The 24,287-nt window shown below is 39.5% G+C and overlaps 1 protein-coding gene across 3 annotated transcripts; it reads right to left on the bottom strand.

The window, feature by feature from the left end:
• Positions 1-455: 455 nt before the first annotated feature.
• Positions 456-19,103, bottom strand: atp8b3 (ATPase phospholipid transporting 8B3). Of its 3 annotated transcripts, none has more exons than XM_058073447.2 (28): positions 18,851-19,103; positions 18,566-18,622; positions 17,418-17,509; positions 17,232-17,345; positions 15,664-15,762; positions 14,969-15,030; positions 13,201-13,273; positions 13,045-13,115; positions 12,839-12,930; positions 12,610-12,768; positions 11,938-12,026; positions 10,799-10,992; positions 10,519-10,727; positions 9,588-9,619; positions 9,409-9,496; positions 8,953-9,141; positions 8,765-8,877; positions 7,918-8,085; positions 7,683-7,794; positions 7,527-7,602; positions 7,330-7,453; positions 5,209-5,395; positions 4,903-5,126; positions 4,643-4,726; positions 2,303-2,527; positions 2,078-2,216; positions 1,604-1,734; positions 456-1,533 (listed from the first exon to the last, which is right to left on the bottom strand). In XM_058073447.2, exons 2-28 carry the CDS (start codon positions 18,588-18,590, stop codon positions 1,384-1,386), a joined length of 3,321 nt encoding a protein of 1,106 aa, XP_057929430.2. In that variant the 5' UTR covers positions 18,591-18,622; positions 18,851-19,103; the 3' UTR covers positions 456-1,383. The 3 variants fall into 3 exon arrangements, with proteins under 3 accessions (XP_057929430.2, XP_057929429.2, XP_057929431.2); XM_058073446.2 differs by having other exon boundaries at positions 9,340-9,496; XM_058073448.2 differs by lacking the exon at positions 17,232-17,345 and having other exon boundaries at positions 9,340-9,496.
• Positions 19,104-24,287: the final 5,184 nt, after the last annotated feature.

Below are 24,287 nucleotides of genomic sequence, written 5' to 3' on the forward strand. Positions count from 1 at the left end.
ATATATATATATATATATATATATATATATATATATATATATATATATATATATATTCGTGGTGGTGGTGGGGAGGGGGGTTAACAGGTTTAAAATTCATTCTCCTGAAGCAAGTCAGAGCTTTTCTTTCAGTCATTCACACATGCACACACACACACACACTAAGTGTGTCAAGGGTTGTTAGCAAGTTAACAAACAACAAAGGACTAGTCGTAAAGCTAATTTTAAGTTAATCGTAATCAATGAAGGAAAGTCGTCACAGTGGGCCAACCATCAGTTATTCACTAACATTGAACAAAAAATAGGTCTGGAAAAACAGTGGTTGTCTTATATGGACTAGTCTTACATTCGGGTCAATCTGGTAATTAGTTTCATAAACAATAAAAGTTTCAAAAACTGCAAAACTGGCGCATTGGAGCCAATTTATTGTGCATTTCACACAGAATCAGGCTATTACAGATAAACAGAAATGTGCATTCTCACCACACATGCAGCATCCCACGATGGCGTAATTAAGATAGGTGATGAGGGCAGTGACAGTGTCTGGTGTGACATTAAAAGTACTTAATAATTACTTTCAACACAACAGGACGAGGCAACTTCACATTGTGTTGGTCACACAGAACAATGACACAGGAAAAATATTTTAGGGATAGTATGGAGGGCCATAATATTGCATTTATACGAGTATAGTTTTAACAAATAAAATTGGGTGTATTTACATTAGTTACACTTGTTTACCCGAGTTTCAGGTCTGATTACAAATCTTAATTGTGTGATTTGAGTTGTTGTGGTAATAATGGCTCAAAATTATGTGTTGAGGTGGACTGAATATCACAGACTCAAGTTGGAATCAAAACTGGATTATTACACCTATGCTGGACTTGAGTGTGGCCTTATTACTCAATATGAATAAAGGAGTACAGTAATCTCTTGTTTATCACACTTAATTGGTTCTACACCTGATTGCGAAAAGTGAATTTCCTCAAAGTAGGATTCCTTCCTCATAAATTTAATATTGTTGTAGTTATGGCATAGCAAACCTGTTTACAGTTCTTGAGTTGACTTTTCGCTTGTTGCATCTTAATTGTCAAAGAATATATGTAATGTGCTTAAACATGCATATATTCTGACTAATATTACCCCATTAATGTTTGAAAAACTGCAATAAGAGTGACAGAGTGATGTTCGAACTATGATGTAGCGAGGGATGCCGGTACAATGCTGACAAAAGACAATTGTACAGTATTTTTAAACGGATGGCAATGTATGCAAGTTCTATAGGCAGACTGTTGGTTGAAATATTTGTCTTCATTTCTTCATGTGAGTAACAAGTTCATCACAAGTTCATTGTGTAGGCCCTTTTTGGCTTTAAGCCTATGACTATGTATCCATGACTGTGTTTCGAATGCCTGAGGAGATGAGGCGTTCAGGCACGGGTCCTTGAGAAACAGCAAATGAGGAACGGCGGAGAGATGATCCTCTTTTCAATTTTGATTTCAGTTCTACCGGCTGAGGAGTCCTGCTGTGGACCTGCATCACACAACCAGGTAAGAGATCATTGGCTACTAGCCATTTATGTAAATAAGTACAATTTCTTTACCCTATGTTTGTTGTGGTTGGGGCGTATGACACAGACTGCCTGGAAAGTCACTGAAGGCAACACAGCTGTCCAAGCTGTGAGCAGAGCTGTGAGCCATACGACTGGATCACTGAAGGCCTCATCGGACGCGCCTGATCAATGGCCAACACATAGTATAACCATGCAGTCATTCAAGAGTCGTTCTTTACTTATTAAAAGTGCCATTTGTCATCAATAAATGAGTCTTTTGTGCAACTGATCACTACCTCAGTCCCAAGATCACAGCTCTGTTCATTTTTGGTATTAACTACATGAGGCACCACATTCGCAGAAATGGCTTCTTAAATTGAGCAATGTTGCTTGTTGCAATTTTGGCTAACCCATCTGTCTGGACATATTTTATTATTGTGAATGCCTTCACTTGTGTAGTGCCTTAGCTCAGCAGTGCCTAAAAACTTCTGGACAATTTTGTTCAAGAATGACTAAGAACTGTACCGAAAAACAGGTAGTCCAGAGGTGCTCGCTCAAACAGGAACTTGCTTTGTGTGATCTTGGTGCAGGTAAAGAACATGAGAAGAGAATAGCACACGGCTCCAATGTTGTACTTTGTCCAATGCCTGCTCATCAACACACTCTGGATTAATAAACACAGAAACAATCATTAGGCCAACCAAAAGGAACAGATTCTTTAGGTAAAATAGCATTGCGTGTTAGTCTGACCTCAATTGTGGCAGTAAATGTTGCTGCCATGGACACAGTGACTGCCATGGTCTGGTAGTCAAAAGCAGTGTTGAAATAAACTCCACATGGGATGAAGAAGAAAACAAATGAAGCGTAGACGGCATAAACTAGAGAGGCAAATATGACCAGAGGACTGAAAAGCTCCTGCCTCTGTCCAGATTTGTAGATCTCTGGCCATTTTAGGCTGTTTTCAGCACTCACATCCTACAACAAAGAACTTGAAGTAACTGAAAGCTGTACCTGCAACCGAGTCTTTAGTCTTATTACATACCCCGCCTCTCACTCAAAACTCAGCTGGGATAGGCTCCAGCATAGACCCTAGTGAAGATAAGCAGCATAGAAGATGGATGGATGGTTGCTTAGTAGCAGTACATAGTACGTTCATATTACCAAACTATACTCCATTACACAATGCAAACCGATAATTTTCAATGTAACATATGAACGGTGGCAATTATAAAAACAATGTATAAACAAAACACAAATGTCAGCGAATGATGAGGCTACTAATGCTAACTATAACAAAAAACTAATTGGTATTGTGTTACAGATGAGTGAAGGCCAACAAATGACTGTCCAATTGGCAAGAAGCTAATAATTCAAGCTATATAGCTAACATGAATTTTAGCTGAAAACTAAATCAGATACATAAAGCAAATGTTAAAGCTAGTTCCAAGCTTGTAATATTAGCCATAACAAAACAGAAAATCATCAGAGGAGACACAGTGAATACAAAGCTACAGCACGACTAGCTAAGGCTAAGTGTCCATAACAGTTACAGCTTAGGTATGTAATGTTAGCAGGCAGCTATAGAAAGTGCTAGTGTTAACTAGTTAGCGAGGACAAGACAACTACCAACAACAGTGAACATGTTAGCTAACAGACAGCTAGCGTTAAAAGTAACTACAACTACTGCTAATGCGGGTAATTATATCAAAATGGTATGCTAACTCGATGCCAGTTAATAGCACAGCTACAGCTAATGTTAGCTAGCTAGCTGGGCAGCTCAATGTATAAAACACTTACCATATAATCCTCACCTTGCAAATCAAGTTGGTAACATCAGAGAGTGGTGGCCAAGGTGGAATATAGCAGTATTCAGGTCCAAATCAATTCATAATAAAGATATAATAATAAACATAATAATAAAGTAAATGTTAAGATGCAAATGAACCCACCCAAACCATGGTGACCCAACTTCATCAGTCAAACAATTACTTACCAAGATTAGCATTAACTTGCGAGCAAAATAGCTTTATTTCTAGCTATTTTGTTAACAACTGAACGCACACTGAAACATTTAGAATGGTTTTACCGTGAAATTGGAGTTGTTTTGCTTGCTTCTCTGACATATCCATATGGCTAGGATGAGAGTCAAAAGCTTGCAAGCCAGAGCTGTAGACTTATATACAGGAGGAGCTAAATGGACCATACCAAGTGTCTGCAGTGACAGGGGGTGGGGTTTGGAGTTGTTCTTGGAAGATTTCATTTGTTTTATTACTTTTGCTGCTTGTAAAGCGTTTCAGTTTACTTTGTGTTTATCCATCCATTCATGTTCTATGCCTCTTATCCTCATTAGGGTTGCGGGGGTATGCTGGAGTCTATCCCAGCTGACGTCGGGCAAGAGGTACACCCTGCACTGGTCACCAATCATAGGTGTTTAGTTTACTTCTTTTATAACTTCATTTTTCAATCAGATAATTTTCCCCTCTGTGTACCTGAAGTTTCTCTTGTGTTGAATACAATTTTGGTCTCCCAGCATGAACATGGAAAATATATTCAAATAATATGATTTAAACTTTTTTTAAAATTGTATTACTATTTTATTTTCATACACCCCCCAAAAGGCTCCATGATTGTTACAATAAAGAAATACAAATTATGATTAAATAAGAAATATTCCAATCAATATTATATTTTACTGAATTATATTATTATAATTATAAATAATCAACCAGTCCAGGGTGTACCGCGCCTCTCACCCAAAGTCAGCTGGGATAGGCCCCAGCATACCTGCGACCCTGGTGAGGATAAGTGTCATAGAATAGAAATTAATAATAATGTATTTTCATATATATTGACGCAGTATTATTATTATTATAATGATCAACATTATCATTATCCATCCATCTTCTATGGTGCTTATTCTCACCAGGGTCATAGAGTATATGCTGGAGCCTATCTCAGCTGGCTTCAGGTGAGAGGCGAGGTACACCCTGAGCTGGCCGCCAGTCAAACACAGGGTGTGGCCAACATGCTAACCAGTAGGCCACTGTGCCGCCCTATTATCATTGTGTATTGCTGGAAAGCATTGCTCACCTTTTCAAAGAAGGCCACCAACAGAACCTGGGATCCGGTGTAGAAGACTGTGTACAAACCAATAAACCATGTCTCATATAATGACTGCAAGGGAGAAAGGAGGGAGAAAGGATACAAAATAAATAAAAATCATTTTTAGTATAACACATAGGAACAGTGATTATGGTTGGTAGTGGTCATCAAACATTTACCCTGGAAATGTTAAGTTATGGTTAAGGACATTTGTCACAGTTTAATCTTCATGGCATTGCATGTCCTACCTGAGCACTGAAGCCGTTGAAGATGCCAAACCATACGTGCACAAGCGCAAAGCTACAGGTCTTAAACAAGAAGTAACGCAAGAAGAGGGAGATGCGTCGATAAGACCAGCGCCCATGGACCAGCAGTAGCCTCTGCAAGAACCTGAACTGGGACAAGGCAAAGTCTGCGTTTTGCACAGCTTGGCCTCCCTCCACTCCTGTCAAACCCACACCAACGTGAGCTGCTAATGTTGGGGAATATAAATACAACAGGGTTCAGTAACAGGACAAGTATAAGCAGATTTTGCAGCATTCACGTCTACATACTCTTGATCATGTTGACATCATTGGTGCCATCTCCGATGGACAGTGTAATTGATCTGGTGTGGTTCCGGACCAAAGTGACAATGTTGGCCTTCTGTCCAGGTGTCACCCGGCAACACAACACTGACTGACACTGTTTGGCCAGGCTCATGAACGTAGACCCCCATTGTGGTTGCTGGTCAAACTCTGTCTGAAGAGAAATGTCCCTTGTATTGTAAAATGTAAGGGATTACAGTAGATCAGTGCACCTCTTGTATAGCTGTACATACGTATTAACTATTGACTGAAAATGAGTCAACACACAACCATTGTCAAAATAGCTGGCACAAGTGATCAGAAAGTTGAGGTGGTCCTTGGCATGCAGTCGGGAGAAGGCCCAAGGGCAGACCTAGGACATACTGGAGTGATTATGTCTCACAGTTAGCCTGGGAACACTTTGGTGTCCTCCTGGTGGAGCTGCAGGAGTTGGTCGAGGACCAGGAAGTCTGGGCTTCCCTACTGAGGCTGCTGCCCCTGCAACCCAGACCCGGATAAGCGAAGGAAAATGGATGCATAGAAGTGATCAGGTAATTAAGGTAAATAAAGGTAATTGTGTTCTGTTACAGTCAAGCATGCCTATGTAGCATCATAGTCTGTGGCTGCATGAGTGGGACAGCTCAATTAGTGGTCACTCAATGGTCACATGTACTGTGACATTGTGAGGCCAAAACTGGGCTACATGGCAGTTTTCTACCATGAAGTCTAAACAAGTCAAAACACACCTCCAAGATGCCTTGTTAAGAAAGATGAAGATAAATATGATACAGTAGGTAGCCTCCAGACCTGAACCCAATTAGCATCTGTCATGCAACCTCAACAAGTAGGAAGAGCAAGGCGCAAGCACAAGCTATCTAACGTCCACTAGTGATGTCATCATGTATTCCAACCTGTAACAACCTGCCGTGCAGCTCTGGTGAATTTCATGCCCATTTTAATAATGATCATTCTACTGTCTTGTCATCTCTGCTGGAATCTCTGATTGACTGATATGAGAAATGTAAGAATATTACCTTAATACCTTTGTAACTATAAATTGTTAGAGGTACCTAGGCTAACATGCATAAATATAGAGGTAGTGATTATCATTATTATTATCATCATTAATTATTATTAATTATTACTTTACAATAAATAGTAATAATGGACAGCAAGACATCACTGCTTAAAAAATTGGTTTGAGCACAGACCTAAAACCTGCTTCCTAATGCACAAGACTAGACACACACAAACTAATAAACACGTCTAAAAACCTCAGGTAGGGTTTAACAAGAAGAAACTGATGTTTGGGTTGGACACCTGTCCAGACACAGTCTCAAGTTCTTGTTTTTTAATGCATAAGATTAGACACATGCAATCCAGAAAATAAGTAAATGTCACAAAAAAGTGGGCTAATAAATTGACACACAAAGACTGGAGATTTCTGAAAATAAAACAGAAGAAATTTCTACACTGTACAAGAAGCAATGAAGTCTGTAAAATTAAATAATTAAAAATAAAAAATCACAAAATCTTCAACTACAATGATGAAAATAGTAATATTAGTGATGATTATAATGATGGTAATAATGATAAAGATGATAACAATAAGGATAATGATAATAATAATAATAATACAATGATAATAATAACAGGGGAAACAAGACAGTGGCATGAACATAATTATATCTTGCAAAAAGGGGTAGGCATTTATAAGCTTTTGCTTCAGCCTACTCCTTTTAGGCTTGTTATCAGATGGTTGAATACAAATGTAAATAATGGAAAGTTATATTTTGATTTTGATTGATGTAAGAAATGCACTGTTATGATTCATATATTGCCCAAATAAAGCGAAAAAAAAAAAAAAAGTGTTAAGGCAGTAAACAACAATAACAATGGTGCTCACACTAAATATTGACACTTAGAACACAGTGTTCACTGTGAGGTGATTTTCAGTGGATAGTAAATCTGACTACTGACTATTCTAAAGTATATCCAGGTTCACCTTCTACAGTATAGTATTGTCTGTTTAGAAGATACAGTATAATAAAACGGTTGCTGTGATGTGAGGGGTGTACTTTTGATGAGATACTCTATCAAAGTGTTTACCAGTTCAGGACCAGTCAGGACCATCGCTGTCTTTGCTCTGGCTTTGTCCTTTTCTACAGCCCACAGCTGAGCCTCTTGGGTCTTTCGGAAACTAACTTCAGGGTCTGGGGACTGCAGGATGTGTCTGTGGGTAAGGCACACAAACATCAGTTATATGATGTCATTATTTACCCAACATATTTTCCAACAATGATAACCTCAACTCCTGCCATTCTATTAATCTTGTATCAGGATCCAGTAGTTTACAAGAATAGCCAATGTTGACTGCTGTCTCTACAAAGCCAGAAACACAAAATAAATTAGAAAAATATTGCCCATGTATTGGTATGGTCCATATCAGTGTTTCACAATACCTTTTTTGTCCCCAGTTAGCACCCATACTTTAATCCCAGCCTGTGCAAGCATAGCAATCGTCTCTGGAACGCCCTCCTGGAGTCGGTCCTCTATGCCTGTAACTCCCAGAAGCTACAAATCATAACAGTTTAGCTTTAAGGTGCACTCAGCCTAGGCAATGACAATGACTCAAACATGCGTTGTATAATCAATACAATTGCTCCTCCCACCACCTTGCATGTTTGAAGCTCGTACCTGCAGCTCTTGCTCCATCTCATCATAAAGCTTCTCCAGCAGAGCGTCACGGTCACAGTTCGCCATGGCAACAGCCCTGGCCAGAGTTATACGCCACTGCTCCCAGGATGCTTCAGCAACTGATCGAACCGCGATACACAAAGTCCTCAGACAGGCCTGGGAAAACAGCTGGAAGAAAACTCGCAGCACTCAGTACTGACTCATCAACCATGTTACTCATCGGTAACAGCCATATTTGGCATCAATGCACGAGAACTGTAACAGCACTATTATTACTACTGATAGCTATCACACAATTTGATAATCATACCAGTTGGAAACAGTCCATTTGTACCATTGTACAGGTATATTAATGCATATCTTTGCTTCAGTTGGGGTCAGGTCCGGAGTACCCGGCGAAAAACCCATGCATGCACAGGGAGAACATGCACTTTCCCTAAACTAATTTTCAAAAAATTATAACTTTAGTTTGATTTCACATAATATTACGACTTAAAAAAAAACATATTTTTTTGTTTAACATTTCAAATCTTGTAAAAAAGTTTTTCTATTATCTATTTTTTTTCTTCCTGTAAATGTTCTTCTTGTAATATTTTGACTTACATCTATTACTACAACATTTATTACAATACCTTTCCCACAACTGTATTGCCAATGTTTTGCTGTTTTGTTTCTCATAAAATAAGACTTAACAAATAACACATTTTTTCTTTAATATTTTAACTATATGCTACTAAAATGCCTTTATTTTTCCCACATAATATTACAACACTATTACCCCAGAGTTAAATAAATACATAATGCTGTGTCCTATGAGCGTATGTACAAAGAAGGAGATCCTGATCACCTCCAAGGCTTGTTCAGTCATTTCCTGATGTGGACAATCCTTTTGTAGCCTCTCCAGTATCACTATATCAGCTCCCTTGCAGTAAAGTTTTAAACCGCCCTCTGGTTCCTGGACTGGATTGGGAACAAAAGCAGTATGAAGATCAACTCAAAATGTAGACATGATAAAAGATGGCTGGCTGTCCTCACCCAGCACAGACATCCGCCTCCTCTGGCTGGTGAAGTCAACTAATGCAAGCAGCTTATAATGACGAGTGACTCCCAGCTCGGAGACGACGATGGCGTCTCTGGTTCTGGACAGGAAGACCCAGCCTAACTCCCTGGCAGCACCAACAAGAGCTTCCTCGTCTGGAGATGCCACTTGGTAAACTGGAACGTCTAGGACAGTGGTTTCCAAAGTTTTTACAGTCATGCACTCCTTCAGACATTTGATCTGAAGCCATGAACGCCCAACTCCTGCACACTTAAAAACATATTTCGGCAATTGATGTACCCCACTTTGGGAATCACTGGTCTAGGAGTACACAAGCAAAGAGCTGTTCCATGTTTTCGTATTCAATAACAGCAACTTCTCACCCTCCTTCCATTCAGCCATGACAGTATGACACACAGTCAGCGCTGTGAAGAATTGTCTTATGGTCTCACACTGCTGTGCTCGGAGACGCCCCACCAGGGTAGGAGCCCACATGAACAGACCTCCACGTGAGAAAGGATTCCAGCTCAGGTCCATAGGCTACATGCATGTATGGAAAAGTATAACTGACCGACACACATACAGTAGATGGTATCATGCTGTAAAGAGGAAGGACGTGACCATGTGGTACCTCTGTGTCCTCGGCCCTTACTGATGCATCACCTGTTGGAGGTGAAAAGACAGTAGATAAATATTTACAACAATTAAATACTGTAATAATATTGACAATATGATTCATAACAATAATACCACCAAATAAATCTGTACAATATTTGGATTACAACAAAAAATTCAAGAATAAAAAAAGACAAAATAAAACCATAAGTTTTTGTCATATAATGTATAATATAATATTAATCATTGCGGCACGGTGACCTTTGCATGTTCTCCCCGTGCATGCGTGGGTTTTCTCCGGGTACTCCAGTTTCCTCCCACATTCCAAAAACATGCTAGGTTAATTGGCGAATTGTCTATGTGAGTATGAATGGTTGTTTGTCTATATGTGCCCTGTGATTGGCTGGCAACCAGTCCTGGGTGTACCCCGCCTCTCGCCCGAAGACAGCTGGGATAGGCTCCAGCACCCCCGCGACCCTCGTGAGGAAAAAGCGGTAGAAAATGAATGGATGAATGAATATTAATCATAAGAGTGTAACAGTACACCATAATCATAGCTTGGTATATTTACTATATTTACTACTTTTTCAGTTCATTTTCAATACAGTAAGGCAATTATTGTTGTATGTATTATTGTATGCTCTCCCACTGCTTCAGTTTTGTGTTTTATGATTTTGAAATGAACAAAACTTAAAACTGTATTGAAAACAACTTTAAGACATAATTTTATAAATGTACTCAAAATATATTTTTGTCTTGTGACTACACAGATAAAAGATAAAATTAATATAAAACATTAAATTCAATTTAAAATAAAAACAATTTCTAAAAAATAGTGCATTCACTGTAAGGTTTGTCCAACCTGAGAGGAATGCAAAAAAATGCCAAAACAGGATATTTTCACAAATTAACTTATGAGTGAAATGTGGGGAAAAAATGACATCTACCATAAATCTCCCCAGCTATGCAGCACTGACGGAAGAGTAGACGATTTTGGGTCAGGGTCCCAGTCTTGTCGCTCAACAGGTATTCCACCTGACCCAGCTCCTCACATAAGGAGGTGTTGCGGGCTTGTGCTGGGCGGTCTGTCTCAGGCCAGTACATCTCCAAATCCCAACCGATAAACTTGCTATGGATCGTGTGGATCATCTCAAACCTGGACACATATACACAAACACACAATCAACAACGTGACATCTGGGCTACCTACCACAAATTCCAACTAACGTGATGAAGAGTGCAAGTGGCATAGCCGGGCTGAGCAGGATCATGTAGCTCCAGAAGACTAAAAAGCCATTGTAGGCCGGGTTGCCGTTGATAACCAGAGAAGACAGAACCTCTGTGTGGGTCATGACCCGGCTCGCGAACACACCGCTGCCGATGGCCAGAAGAAGTCCAGTCAGGAGCAAAGTCACAACTATCTGAGGAGCCCAAACAGACACTTCATTAGATGTACAGTAGTCCCTCACCATGGTTAATTGGTCCCAACCATCATAAATTTCCACAAAGTAGAAAATGTGTTTACGATTTTCTAAATATGTTTTTAACATTATTAGAGTCCCCTAGACATGACCCAAGATCCCTATAGTCACCTTTACACACGAATTACCCAGTTTAGTAGAGTAAAAAGTAAATAATTCCATTCTCCTCTGCTTATCCGAGTCGGGGTCGCGGGGGCAGCAGCCTCAGTAGGGAAACCCAGACTTCCCTGTGCCTGGCCACCTCCTCCAGCTCCACCAGGAGAATACCAAGGCGTTCCTAGGCCAGCTGTGAGACATAATCCCTCCAGCATGTCCTAGGTCTGCCCAAGGCCTTCTACCAGCTGGGCATGCCCAGAATACCTCACCAGGAAGGCGAGGTATCCGGACTAGATGCTCAAGCCACCTCAACTGGTTCCTCTCAATGTGAAGGAACAGCGACTCTACTCTGAGCCACTCCCGAATGACTGAGCTCCTCACCCTATCTCTTAGGGTGAGTCCAGCCACCCTATGGAGGAAATTAATTTCATCCACTTGTATCCGCAATCTCGTTCTTTTGGTCACAACCCGAAGCTCATGACCATAGGTGAGGTTGGGAACATAGATCATCAGGACCACATTGTCTGGAAATAGCAGAGATGAGATCCTCAGGCCCCCTAACTGGCCTCCCTTGATGTCTTAGGTACGCTTGGAAAAAATTAGTCCATGAATATTATGAAGAATTGGTGACAAAGGGCAGCCATGGCGGAGGCCAACATTCATTGGAAACAGGTATGACTTACTGCTGACAATGCAAACCAGGTGCAGGGACCATATGGCAAATAGTACGTAGTCTATTATAGTACCTCAATAGAATTTACATAATATTGTGTCCCTTGCATTACTCACCCCTATCACTGCCCTGTTGAGAAGTTTTCCCAGCCGACTTGCCTTCACCCGCAGTTTCCCGCAGTTCCTCAGGATCTTCGTGTCAGCGCCTGAGCGGAGAGAATAACCGCATTGACACAAACATAAGATGGTAGTTTTCAAAGACAACTCAAATAAGATGAATTGTCTTATTGTTCCAAAGATTTATGGGGGACTTGGCTAGTTAAGGACTGTTGATATGAGTATATTATGACCCCCCTTTTGACTGCGGGGCCCAAAGCAGCCACTGTGGGCGTTCTGGATTGCAGTTATTTTTACAACGCAGCTGGGTCATATTGAGGTGTAGCGTGTGTGATATATGGTGTAAAAGCCATCTCTTGAAGATTTTGACATATAGATCCACGTTACCACAAGTGAAAGGGTCATGGCGGAAAGCGATCCATGACACCTCTGCATCAGTCTAGTAATATCCGATCAATGATCACTTTAAAAGACTGGAGAGGTGTACGCTCTCGGAGACGTGTAGATGACCGGCATTTCAGAGCTGGCCACATAATTAGCAGGATAATGTATTCAACTTCATAAAATTTGCCTTTGAAGGAAGTGGAGGTGAACTAAGGACATATTGCTCTTGTCCTGGATCAAGGTGTACCTAATGTTGTGTCCTGTGATGTGACATTTGGATACATTTACCTGTATATATGACCACGCCGTAAGCAAACAGGGTGTTCCGTAGCACAGTCCCTCTCAACAGAATATGCTCATAGTCCAGTAGGAGACATTGTCCCTGCCAGTGCAGCTGTCCTCTGAAGGTGTACAAGTGATCGCTGGGCTCCTCGCAGAAAATGACACCTAGGAAATCAAAATCAAACTTTCCCCCCCCTGTTTTTAAATGATATAATTGTGGAAAATATACTGCAACCATCAAAGTTAGCAAGTGTCGCTTCTGCAGGGTCAGAGGTCAAGACATGGTGTGTTTCACAGAGAGCCTGTCGGTACTTCAGGTTAGTCTCGCTGTATGGGTAGAAATAATGTATATTACCATTTGTTTTATGATTTTCATAATATTTTACATACAATTGCTACATTTTAACATAAACAGAAAACGATACTGGTCTAAAGTCTTACCCGTCAATATCAGCTGTCTCCACATAACATAAACTGTGATGGTCTGAACTGCACAGGAGCAGAATGTCTGCCTGAGAATCAGCATAACAAATAAATAGTGTAATGTATATGTCATGTATTTTAAAAATATGTATCATTATGAAATGAGAAGCTCACAGGGATGATTTGGTCTTTGCGGATGCGTACAATATCTCCCACACACAAATCCTTCCACTGTGTTGTGCTGAAACTGAAAACAGACAGCAAACATACGGTGAGGCACAAATGGGAGAAAATAACTTCATATAAAATAAAACCTGACATAGGATTACTGCTAACTTCTACAGTATGAAGAACCAGAAATTAGAACTCTCAAAGACTACTGGAGGTATTTTATTGTAAGACTTTTTGTATATACAAGTTCCCCAGTAATATCTTGCAAATAAAAGGTAGTACTGACTTTTGGCTTGAGCCCTTTATATTCTAGATGCCCTTACTGACTATAGTGGAAATTCGAACCTGGGGTGTCCGCTCCAATGTCCAGCACACTAACCAATACACCACGGCAGGCTCGAAAGACGGATAGAACATCACAGCATATCATATAAATCTCTTGAGGTGTGTATGATTTTCTTGCTGAAAAAAATGCTATCATTTGTTTATGTCAAATAGCTGGTCTCTCAGCTTTCACACACATTTTGTTAATGTCAAATAGCAACAGTTGTTATTCTGTATGTAATGTTTTACATGTTATTGTAGTGGCCATCTCTCAGCATTCATCCATCCATCTATTTTCTATACCGCTTGTCCTCACTAGGGTCACAGGTATGCTGCGGGTATGCAAGCACATATAGACAAACAACCATTCACACTCACATTCATACCTATGGACAATTTGTCTCCAGTCTCCAGTTAACCTAGTATGCTTTTTTTTGGAATGTGGAAGGAAGTTCCCACGCATGCACAGGGAGAACATGCAAACTTCCAAACATAGATACAACACTCTCAAGATTGTTTGAAAAAAAATTATACTTAATAACGTGAATATGAATACTCTATCAAACATTTTCATAAAAATAAATACGGTAGCTACTTTGTGGTCACACAAAGCTGAAACTCAACTCTCAACCCGCAAAGTCACTTTGTCCGTCTCTCTATCAGGTCCCATAAGGAATACGTTTATAATAACAAAAAGTTATGAGACTTATCTATGTCTTAAATGGCTTATTTACTCTTACTTTGTCTACTACATCAGGTATTCCAAGTGTAAAGGTGACTATGAGGTACAAGGTCATGTCTTGAGGTCTCCAATAATGTTAAAAACATATTTAGAATGCCATAAACAGGTTTTCTATGCTCTAACTATGAAAATATTCCAGTTATAAATGAGGAATCATGCATTGAGGAAATTCACTCATCATGGATAGTTCATGAAACCAAGTAACTGTGATAAAGCAGGGATCACTGTATATCATATATGTTATTGTGGTGGGAAAGCATGTTTCTCAGCATTCACACTACAATACTGATTTCTGCTACTTTTTCTCTTCATTTATATGTATATATATATATATGTATGTATATATACATACATACGTATATACATACATACATATATATATATATACATATACACACATATATATACGTATATGCACATATATACATACATACACACACATATACATACACACACATATATCGTTTTCAGACCAGCCTGCTAAACCACTCTCTGAATTAAATAACATTAAAAGTAATAAACACTGTGCTGAGCGATCACTTCATCTGGTTTCTTGTTTTCCGTGACTTGCTGTGTGCTGCACTCTAATGCACAACTGCAGGGACCATCAATGGTTTCACTCATTCACACTTCATTAGAGCTTCATTAGAAGGCTGTTTCAAAGTGCTGAGTCCTGGGAGGATCACCCTCCGTCTTTGTCCTCACCTCTGGGAGACGAGCACATCGCAGGGTCGGGAGTTGATCGCAGAGTCACTGCGTCTTCTTGCCTGGAAACCCAGAGAGGAGATGAAGATGGAGAAAAGGAAGAGGAGAATCACAAGGAAAGGAAGTGATGGACAGAGAGGGAGAAATGTTGGACAGGCAAAAGGAGCAGCCGGGAGATTTACACCCTTGCTAAATGATTAGTCAATAGGGAGGGGTCAAGCAAGTGTTTCAGCCCAGGGCTGTTAATGACCATAACTCAGTGATGCACTTAACCAGAGAATTCTGCATGCAAAACATCACCCTTGCATTTAAGAGCAAAAGCTTTAATGATAGCAGGGAGGGAATTAATGCTACTGGGATGACTGGTTTAGTCAATGAGGAGAGGACGAGAAGTCAATGAGGACAATGAAGGGGAGAAAAAGAGCCTGTAAACTCCTGCATAACTGTGCTCATATACTTGGACTTCTATAGCAAATGTGAATGGTACATTCAGGCAAGCGTATAATTTGCACAGGGGGACGGGGGCCATGACCCCTGCTAAAATCAGATCCAGCCAATATAACCCCTTGAAATATAAATGATTTGATAAATCAATAGACAGGCAAAGATTTTAACCACCCCAGATGGTAGACCCAAAGTTACGCCCATACGTTCAGGGACCAGCACGAGGGTTTCTATGGAGCAAGGGGCCTCACCCTGTCATTGATGAGGTCCTTTGTGCCTCGCACGGAGAGAATGATGAACAGAGGTATGATAGAGATGTACCACGGGATGGAGGAGATGAGAGGAACACACTGGGAAACACATGCACAAAAGCTAACACACAGGTATGAAGCACTGCACTAAACAAACAAAGTCTAACAAATACGTAACTGGATCAACTGGTTTCACTCTGGGAAACACATTGTCCTTTGGTAAGTATATTGGTCTTTCTCACTGTAGGAAAATACTAACTCTAAACACATAGTTCGAATATGACACATTCTCCGAATATGCTGAAGAAAAAACTGACAAGTGATTTTAGTTAAGGGGCATTCAAAGGTGCACTTAAAATTTAAGCTTATGTTTTGAAGTGTTCAGTCACTGTCACATTATAAAAATAACTGTATAATGTTCATTTTCTACCGCTTACCGTCAAGAGGGCTGCGGGCGTGCTGGAGCATGGGTGTGCTGGAGCCTATCCCAGCTGTCTTCAGGCGAGAGGCAGGGTACACCCTGGACTGGTGGCCAGCCAATCACAGGGCACATATAGACAAACAACCATTCACACTCACATTCATACCTATGGACAATTTGGAGTCACCAATTAACCGAGCATGTTTTTGGAATGTAGGAGAAAACCCACGCATGCACGGGGGAGAACATGCAAATTCCACACAGAGATGCCCGAGGGGGGAATCGAACCAAGGTGTGTGACCTGCACGGTAACCACTCCGCCACCGTGCAGCCACTGTATAATGTTAAATCACAAAAAATAGTGGCACATAAAAACCTTCACTCACCAAAACACAAGTCAGTGAACAATTGTGATGACATACAGTGGTGTGGAAAAGTCTTCCATGTTCTGAAGCAGCAAAACGGCCCCAGATCATCACACTACCATCACCACATTTTACTGTTGGTATGATGTTATTTTTCTGAAATGCACCGTTACTGTTACACTAGGTGTAATGGGACACACACCTTCCAAAAAGTACAATTCTTGTCTCGTCAGACCACAGAGTATTCCCACAAAGATGTTTTTGGGCGAAATTGAGAGGAGCCTTCATTTTCTTTTTGTTCAGCAGTGCTTTTCAAACCCACGCAGGCTGTTTTTGCCAGGTGTTTTTCTTATGGTGGAGTTATGAATACTGGCCTTAACTGAGGCAAGTGAAGACAGGTTAGTTTTACCCTACCAGATGACATTACAATAGGAACTGAATGTATTAGTGAGTAGTGAGTAGTAGTAGTGTAGTAGTGATTAACACGTTGCCTCCAAGCAGCATAAACCTACAGTAAAGAAATTAGACTGCAGCACATTTATGGGTCATGGGTCAATTTTAAAAAAATATGAAATTTTTTTTATCTATATCTTTATTTTTGACTTTGTGTCTGCAAACCACCCATCTGATGCATGTGTTTATTATCATACTGACAGCTGTCACCTTATTTAGTTACTTACTTATCACAAGACTCTTAATACATGAACCTGCTCTTGAACAATAGTCCCATAGTGATTTCTGAGTTAGAAGATGACAGACATGGAGGAGAGGCAACAACCGACCTGCAACACCAACATGAAGAGGAAGTAGAGATTGGCCGCTTGCTGGAACTGTTCGAACAGTGTCAGGGGCAGGAAAGTCAGCACTGAGTATTTATAGCTGCGCACCAGGTTGTCCTGGCAACAAGGAAGATTGAGTGTATACTATATGAAGACAAATGTATCATCGTCACGTGAGGCGTCACTCACCGAGGATCGTCCCCAGTGGAAGCACAGGAAGGATTTCTTCTGCTGGTGTTTGTGGTAGTGACGCTGGTTGGCCCTCACCTCCCATGTGAGGCCTGAGACCACATATTGACACAATTCATCTTTACTCAGCTGTACTCAGCCTTTTGTGTCATTGTCAACATCATTTAGCCATGTTCTGTATAAAAGGCAACAACAAGGGCGTAGCAATTTTCCACTTTGGGATTAAGATGTGCCTTTATTCGTCCCTCAGTGGGGAAATTTGTATGTGTGTGTGATGTGATGTGATGTGTAGTTTACACTGAGATCCAGGACATTTGTTGCAGTCAAGTAACAGTAGATTTAGAATTTAAAGGCATATCTTATCTTAGAGCTGTCATTTTTTATCTTCCTGTGCACAGCAAAGTGGGACACTTTGCTGTGCATGTGTTGTTAGGCAGCGACAATTGTTTTCAATTGGGGTGCATGATAAATCCAATTATTTAAATTAAAAAAAAAATCTCCAATGAGGTGAGATTACTCGTTCTGTGGTGTGTGCTACAGGGCTAAAGTGAATAAATCAAGGTCCCCTTTTCTGTGACACACTGCACACCTCTACTGAGCACACGTGGAAACAATCTGGAGTGTCGAACTTCTTTACGTTATTAACCATCTAAAATGCCAGCATCTTGACGACATTGTATTGAAAGCCTACCAAGACGACAGCACTGCTAAAGAAGCCCATATGGAAAAGATATATAAATGTTAAAAGTTTGTTTGAAACTTGTATATAATGCATCAGATAGTGTAACCAGGTAGAAGATTCTTAGTAAATTTGTACAAAACGAAACTTGTTTGGGTATGTATCCGCAAAGGTGGATAAATGCTGGAACTACAGGTATACTGTTATGGCTCAGATGCTGATATTTTGTGTGATATTTGTGGAAAAGAGGTGGAAAATGGTCGGGTCAACTTTGCGTCCCCATTCCTTGTTGGTGCCTTTGATACAGAACAGCAACACAGAAAGAGGCAAAAATGTTTTCTGTACAAAAGGTAAAATCAGATAAATGGTGGATTATTTGTTATTGCTCCGAGAGCAGCTATTTTCCAGGGTTTCTGTGTGAAAGGATATTATAGGAACACCATAAATCAATAGATCAAAGCAAACATACCCAATTCTGCATTTTCCTTGGCCATGATGACTTTTTGTAGAAGGTTCACCGTGTGTGCTGTGAAAGGACATGTGGCTGCTTACCAGGTTATATTGTAACTCATTACATTGTGTTACCATGCCGACACACACTGCACATTAGGTTTACAAATCACTGGAGAAAACAAAACATTCTGTACACCTGCAACCAACAGAGCTGATATTCATTGCAAAAGGAAAAACAGTATACAGGCCACATGCTAGCCACGGCAGATTTGACAATTCATATACATTGACAGGAATTTACCTGCAGTGATTGGATCAAGCGCTCCTCAGCATGGTGAATGGCAAGCAGATGCCGTGTTGCTCACAAAGCACCTTTCTTCAATTACAACCATTGTTGATATGTTTTTCCATCACATGCGCTACACTTTTAGCCACTTCCCTCTCTCTGCCGAGGCTGGTGCTACATGTCCCTGACTCCACCTTCCCTCTTTGCTCCCAGGTGAGGTTTCCTGTATCATGGTTGTACTCCCCATACACCTTACCTGGCAGCACAGCAAGGGAGGGACTTGGATTGAGTTTTTGCATCAACACAGATAATGTTATCTAGAGCAAAGCAGGCCCCACATTCCAAAAACACCATTTGAACCATTTCTCAGGGAGTGTTGTGGGAGTGTGCAATGGATCACATCACATCTGTGGGAGTATCAGCTTACACCTATGCAGAAGCAGACACAAGTTTGCATTCAGTGGCTGAATATGCAAAGTGCCTTAAGCTTTAAAAGCAAACATTCAAAATTGTCTCTATCTATCTATCTATCTATCTATCTATCTATCTATCTATCTATCTAAAGCAATTTAGTGTCCTTCACGCATATCTACCGTCCCCTAGTGGACACAAGTAGATACTACAGTGTAACAAGAAAAGGCCTATGCCTCCATTTGTGGTTTGTATGTCTCATTTCCGCTCTTAAGTGAGGTGGCTGCCACACACCTATATACTGTATGTGTATGTGTGTGTTCATACTCATACCCATATCTTGGTTTATCTCAACTATCTGTGTGAACTGTGTTTATGATGATAGTGTGGTCCGTGGTGTTTTTATAGGCCAGGTATTGTGTATCTGTACACGGGTGAAAGAAGAGACATCTCAAGTTCAGTGTTCAAAGCAAAAAAAAAAAAAAATACAAAAATTACATATAACATTTACAAATAAACATTTAGAAATAAACATCAACATTGCTCAAACCAAACGAGAGCATGAAGAGAATATTCCCCATTAAAAAGTCCTCATGCGGTTCTTCAGAGAAATGTGTGAGTGAACAACACATTGTGTGGTTTGCATGGGACACTGTGTAACCCGTAGGTGACTTTCACCTGCTTTTAAATCAGGACACTGCTCAACTGGAAACTTGTCCTAAAAAAAACATACGTATACAGTGAAAAAATGTCAGGGAAGAGTTTCGCAAAATGAATATATGCGTTTGTATGGTTTATTCAAATATCAAAATATAGAAATTGTCAAGCCACTTGAATTAAAGTCCTCCCCACCTCGCTTTTAATTACTTTTATTCTTTAGAGAAAATATGTACTTTAGCATTTTTTGTCATTCCTCACATTTAACACTCTAAAATGTAATTATTGAATTATTAAAACGTAATTAAATTTTAGAGGAATTTTAAGCAGTACATTTCTAATCATGTACGTATATGTCAGTATAATACAGTATATCTACAATATTTGATCAAAATACATAATATACTATTCATTTACTTCCAATGTTTCCCATAGGAACCATAACATTTAAGCTACTCACCCTGAGATAACGCCTGTAATGTAGAGTGGTGTCTTATAGGTATTGTTACAATTATTATGTGTTGAATCCAAGTACTTTTTGTTTACAGTAGTTCAGGAGTCGGCAAGAGCCAATGTGACTTGCCAGCCTCTTTTGTTGTGGCTCCCTATTTTCTTGATGTGATGCTTTTCCACTTTTCCATAAATATAGTTAGAATGTTGTATTCTTTTGTTAAACGATTTGAAACTCAGGCCTGAAAGACATTTGGGATGGCTCAGAACGCTTGGTTTCAAAAAGGTGTGGTAAAACTGCCCCTTTATGATGTCACAGAGGGGCCGACTTCCTTATATGAGCGTGTCTGTAAGCCGATAAGCACTCTGCCCTCCCCCAAGCTCTGCTTCTTCCGCACCAGCAAAATAAACTGATTTTAATTTGTCAACGGTATTTCTCACTGAACTGTTTAGTGAACATGGCCAGTATGCAGCTGGACTACCCAACAAACTGCTGCTGAAGCCTGACGCCTTTCCAATGTTACTTGGTCATGTGGACTGAGCAAGCAGTAAGTAACAATTTATCAGGGTCCTAACTTGAATACAGCGAGTGGGGTTGCTAATAGTTGTTTCCCATTAGTGGCCACATTCAGTTACCAATGCTGTAGAAAATGCTAAAATGCTAAAGCTACTTACCATTGAGAGACATCTTGAAATAATCTCTTTTTTTAAGAAACTTCAGACTGTCCACTCTTGACTTCTGGATCGGATTCGGGATCCAACAGATATGGCTAAATGTTAAAAGCCGACACTTTAAAAAGATAAATCGCCGTCTAAGTGCTGTTACAGAAATGCAATAAGCATAATTCTTAAATCAGTTCATTAATGTAGTTAAGAAATAATTTATTTCATTGAAGCTTAAAAACAGGTTAAAAGGGTGTACATTATTATAATGAAATGACAAATAAGTTAATTAATTTATGGTGTATGTTTTGGTTGTTCCCATGGCGGAACTAAAGATTCTTGTTTGTGCTGCTAAGTGGCAGCATTAATTGAAGGACAAAGGGGGAAGTTGTAAACGCAGAGCAGTCATTTGCAGTACTGTTTAAGTGGGAAGCTAACAGTCACATGGATTTCCAAGACTTTAAGGACCTATTTTCACGACCAGCAGCCAACGAGGTATATTTTTTTAATTTGTCTCATGATATTAAGTTTCATTTGCATATGTTTGATATGACGGGATCATTTTGTGACATGTACCGTTTATATCTGGTTGAATGCAGTTCTCACGGCGTGAAGGCAAGGATGTATGAGAAACAAGCTCATGTATTAAACGCCTGTTTGAAAGAACCGACCTATGTCTGTTGTCGTGGAGAGAGCTACACGCTGTTTATTATCAACTCCTATATCGTTAGCTAGCAGCGCAAACCGGAACTCCTTTTAAGTACTCGCTAGTGTGACCAACCACAGCAGGGTGGGCGTGCATGGAGGTGGGTGGTGGGTGGAATACATTAAAATAAACCGTTTTCATGGGAACCACGAAATCCAGGTTGTTTTCCCATGCACTAAGATGTTAACCAAAAACACAAAGTGTACAGGAATAACAAAAAATCTGCTGTATCTTTGGACTCCACCACCTTGAAAATGTGTAAAGGGACTGTCTCTTGTATTATGCTCTGTGGTGTGATGTGTTTTTTTTCTTATTATTGTGGTCAGACATAAATTGTTAAATTTTTATACTCTTTATATATTATACCTGTACATTTTTGATGTCAATATTTCATATCAGCCACAAGTCATATATTTTTATTATTTTATATAAATAATTTCATATTATATTGTTTTCTTAAATTAAATCAATTGAATATTTTTTGTGGGTTGGGGTTTTTGTGAGCCACCTTCAAGCCTGTGTATTTTTTTCTGTATGTTTGCAATTGCAAGGTAATGGAAGTTTAAATCATTTTGAATATTATCTCAGACAATATGTTATTCTAAAAAATACAAATACAAATACTCAAAAGCTGGATGAAAAATCATACATTTTCCATAAATAATAATTCTTATTTTAACAAAAAATCTGCTGTATCTTTGCACTCCACCACCTTGAAAATGTGTAAAGGGACTGTCTCTTGGATTATGCTCTGTTGTGTGATGTGTTGTTTAGCAATTGGGTGCAACAGTGAATACCACCATCAAAAGAAGCACAGGCAAACTAACCTGAACATGAAATGTGCAGCATTACAAAGCAAATGTAATGCAAGAGTCTGTTGGAACATACTAGAAGGGGGCCTGAGTCAGACAACGACCAAAAAACAGTTACACCAGGAGAACTGAGACACCCCAAACATTAAATCTGGGCAACCCCCATACTGTATGCCACAGAAAAAACATCTTCCACTGAAAGCGCAGAAGAATGATTTTATTCACTTTTGTGGTTTTCACTCTCAGATGTGGTTATGCCATGTCTTCACTTCTCAGGGGGAAGACGGGTTGTTGGATGCTCTGGTTTCATGAGCATCTCATTTCAAAGAAAATAAAAGATTGACCGTTGGCAATAAGCAGAATGCGATTGCCAGTATTCCTATTAACTCAGGAGCAACCTTGAACTATTTTGTCATAAGACGTACATATGCATTTGGTAGTGAAAACTAACCCTTCTACTCATGAACGCGTATGTATCCCTTCTGTGTGGTATGTGTCTGACAAATGCATCATTTGGAACCACCATAAAATGGATTGACTTATGGATTGTCTTTTGACAAAAACATGTCATGTGGTTAAATGACTCACAACTTTTACTCATGTTTTAACTGTGTATTAACGAATGAATGTTGTATTTTGGTGTGTCTTTTACTCTGTACTTGCTTTATTCAACTCGATTCTTCTGTAAAGTGTCTTTGAGTATTTTGAAAAGCGCTATACAAAATCTATTATTATTCTTATTATTAAGTAAATGCCACATTGACCAAACATACAGTAGAACTTTACATGGCTCGGAGTTATATTTATTCATTCATTCATTTATTTTCTACCGCTTATCTTCACGAGGGTCGTGGGTGGTGCTGGAGCCTATCCCAGTTGTCTTTGGGCGAGAGGCGGGGTACACCCTGGACTGGTCGCAAACCAATCACAGGGCACATATAGACAAACAACCATTCACACTCACATTCATACCTATGGACAATTTGGAGTCTCCAGTTTTTTTGGAATGTGGAAGGAAGTACCCACGCATGCACAGGGAGAACATGCAAACTTCCAATTTGGAGACAATTTGGAGTCACCAATTAACCTGACCTGACCTTTATATTTCAGGAACACAAGGGTATGAATACTTTTGAACAGTGGTGAAAATACAAATGTTATCATTAATGTCATAATGTCCATCAACCCAAATCAAATGTGCCTTGGATTGTTGCATAACAACTATGTCTCACTGAGTCAAGGTATATTTCCAACATCCACGCTTAAGTGTAGAAAAAAAAATGAGCATTACTAGATTTTTCCAGGGGTATGAACTGTATATAGTTCTAAAAATAACCAGCAGTTACACTATACACAATGTCCATTTAAGAAATAAAACGCTTTATTATCTAAAAAAGCTTTATTATCTAAAAAAATTAAACCAATTGATCATTCACTATGTTTTATTTTTCTTGTAAATGTATTTAAATGTATTTCAGCAAAAATATGTTTTTCCCCCATTACTCGATTAATGTACAAAAATGTAATTCGATGAATGGATTACTAAAATATTCCATAGCTGCAGCCCTTAAATCAAAATTTAAAAAATAACACATATGAAAAGCTCTATATAAAAGAGCGTTAAGAGTATGAAGGTGAAAACCTGAAAAAATTCCATTGTGGCTTTTTGGCATGATGACAAATCTTTTCTCAGACCTGAATGCTGCCCCTTTTTTAATTCAATAACTACAACAGGAAGTAATATTCTTTCTAC

The sequence above is a fragment of the Doryrhamphus excisus genome, linkage group LG4 (assembly GCF_037039965.1).
Source record: "Doryrhamphus excisus strain RoL-2023G ecotype Guam linkage group LG4, RoL_Dexc_Guam_v1.1, whole genome shotgun sequence".
Classification (NCBI taxonomy): domain Eukaryota; kingdom Metazoa; phylum Chordata; class Actinopteri; order Syngnathiformes; family Syngnathidae; genus Doryrhamphus; species Doryrhamphus excisus.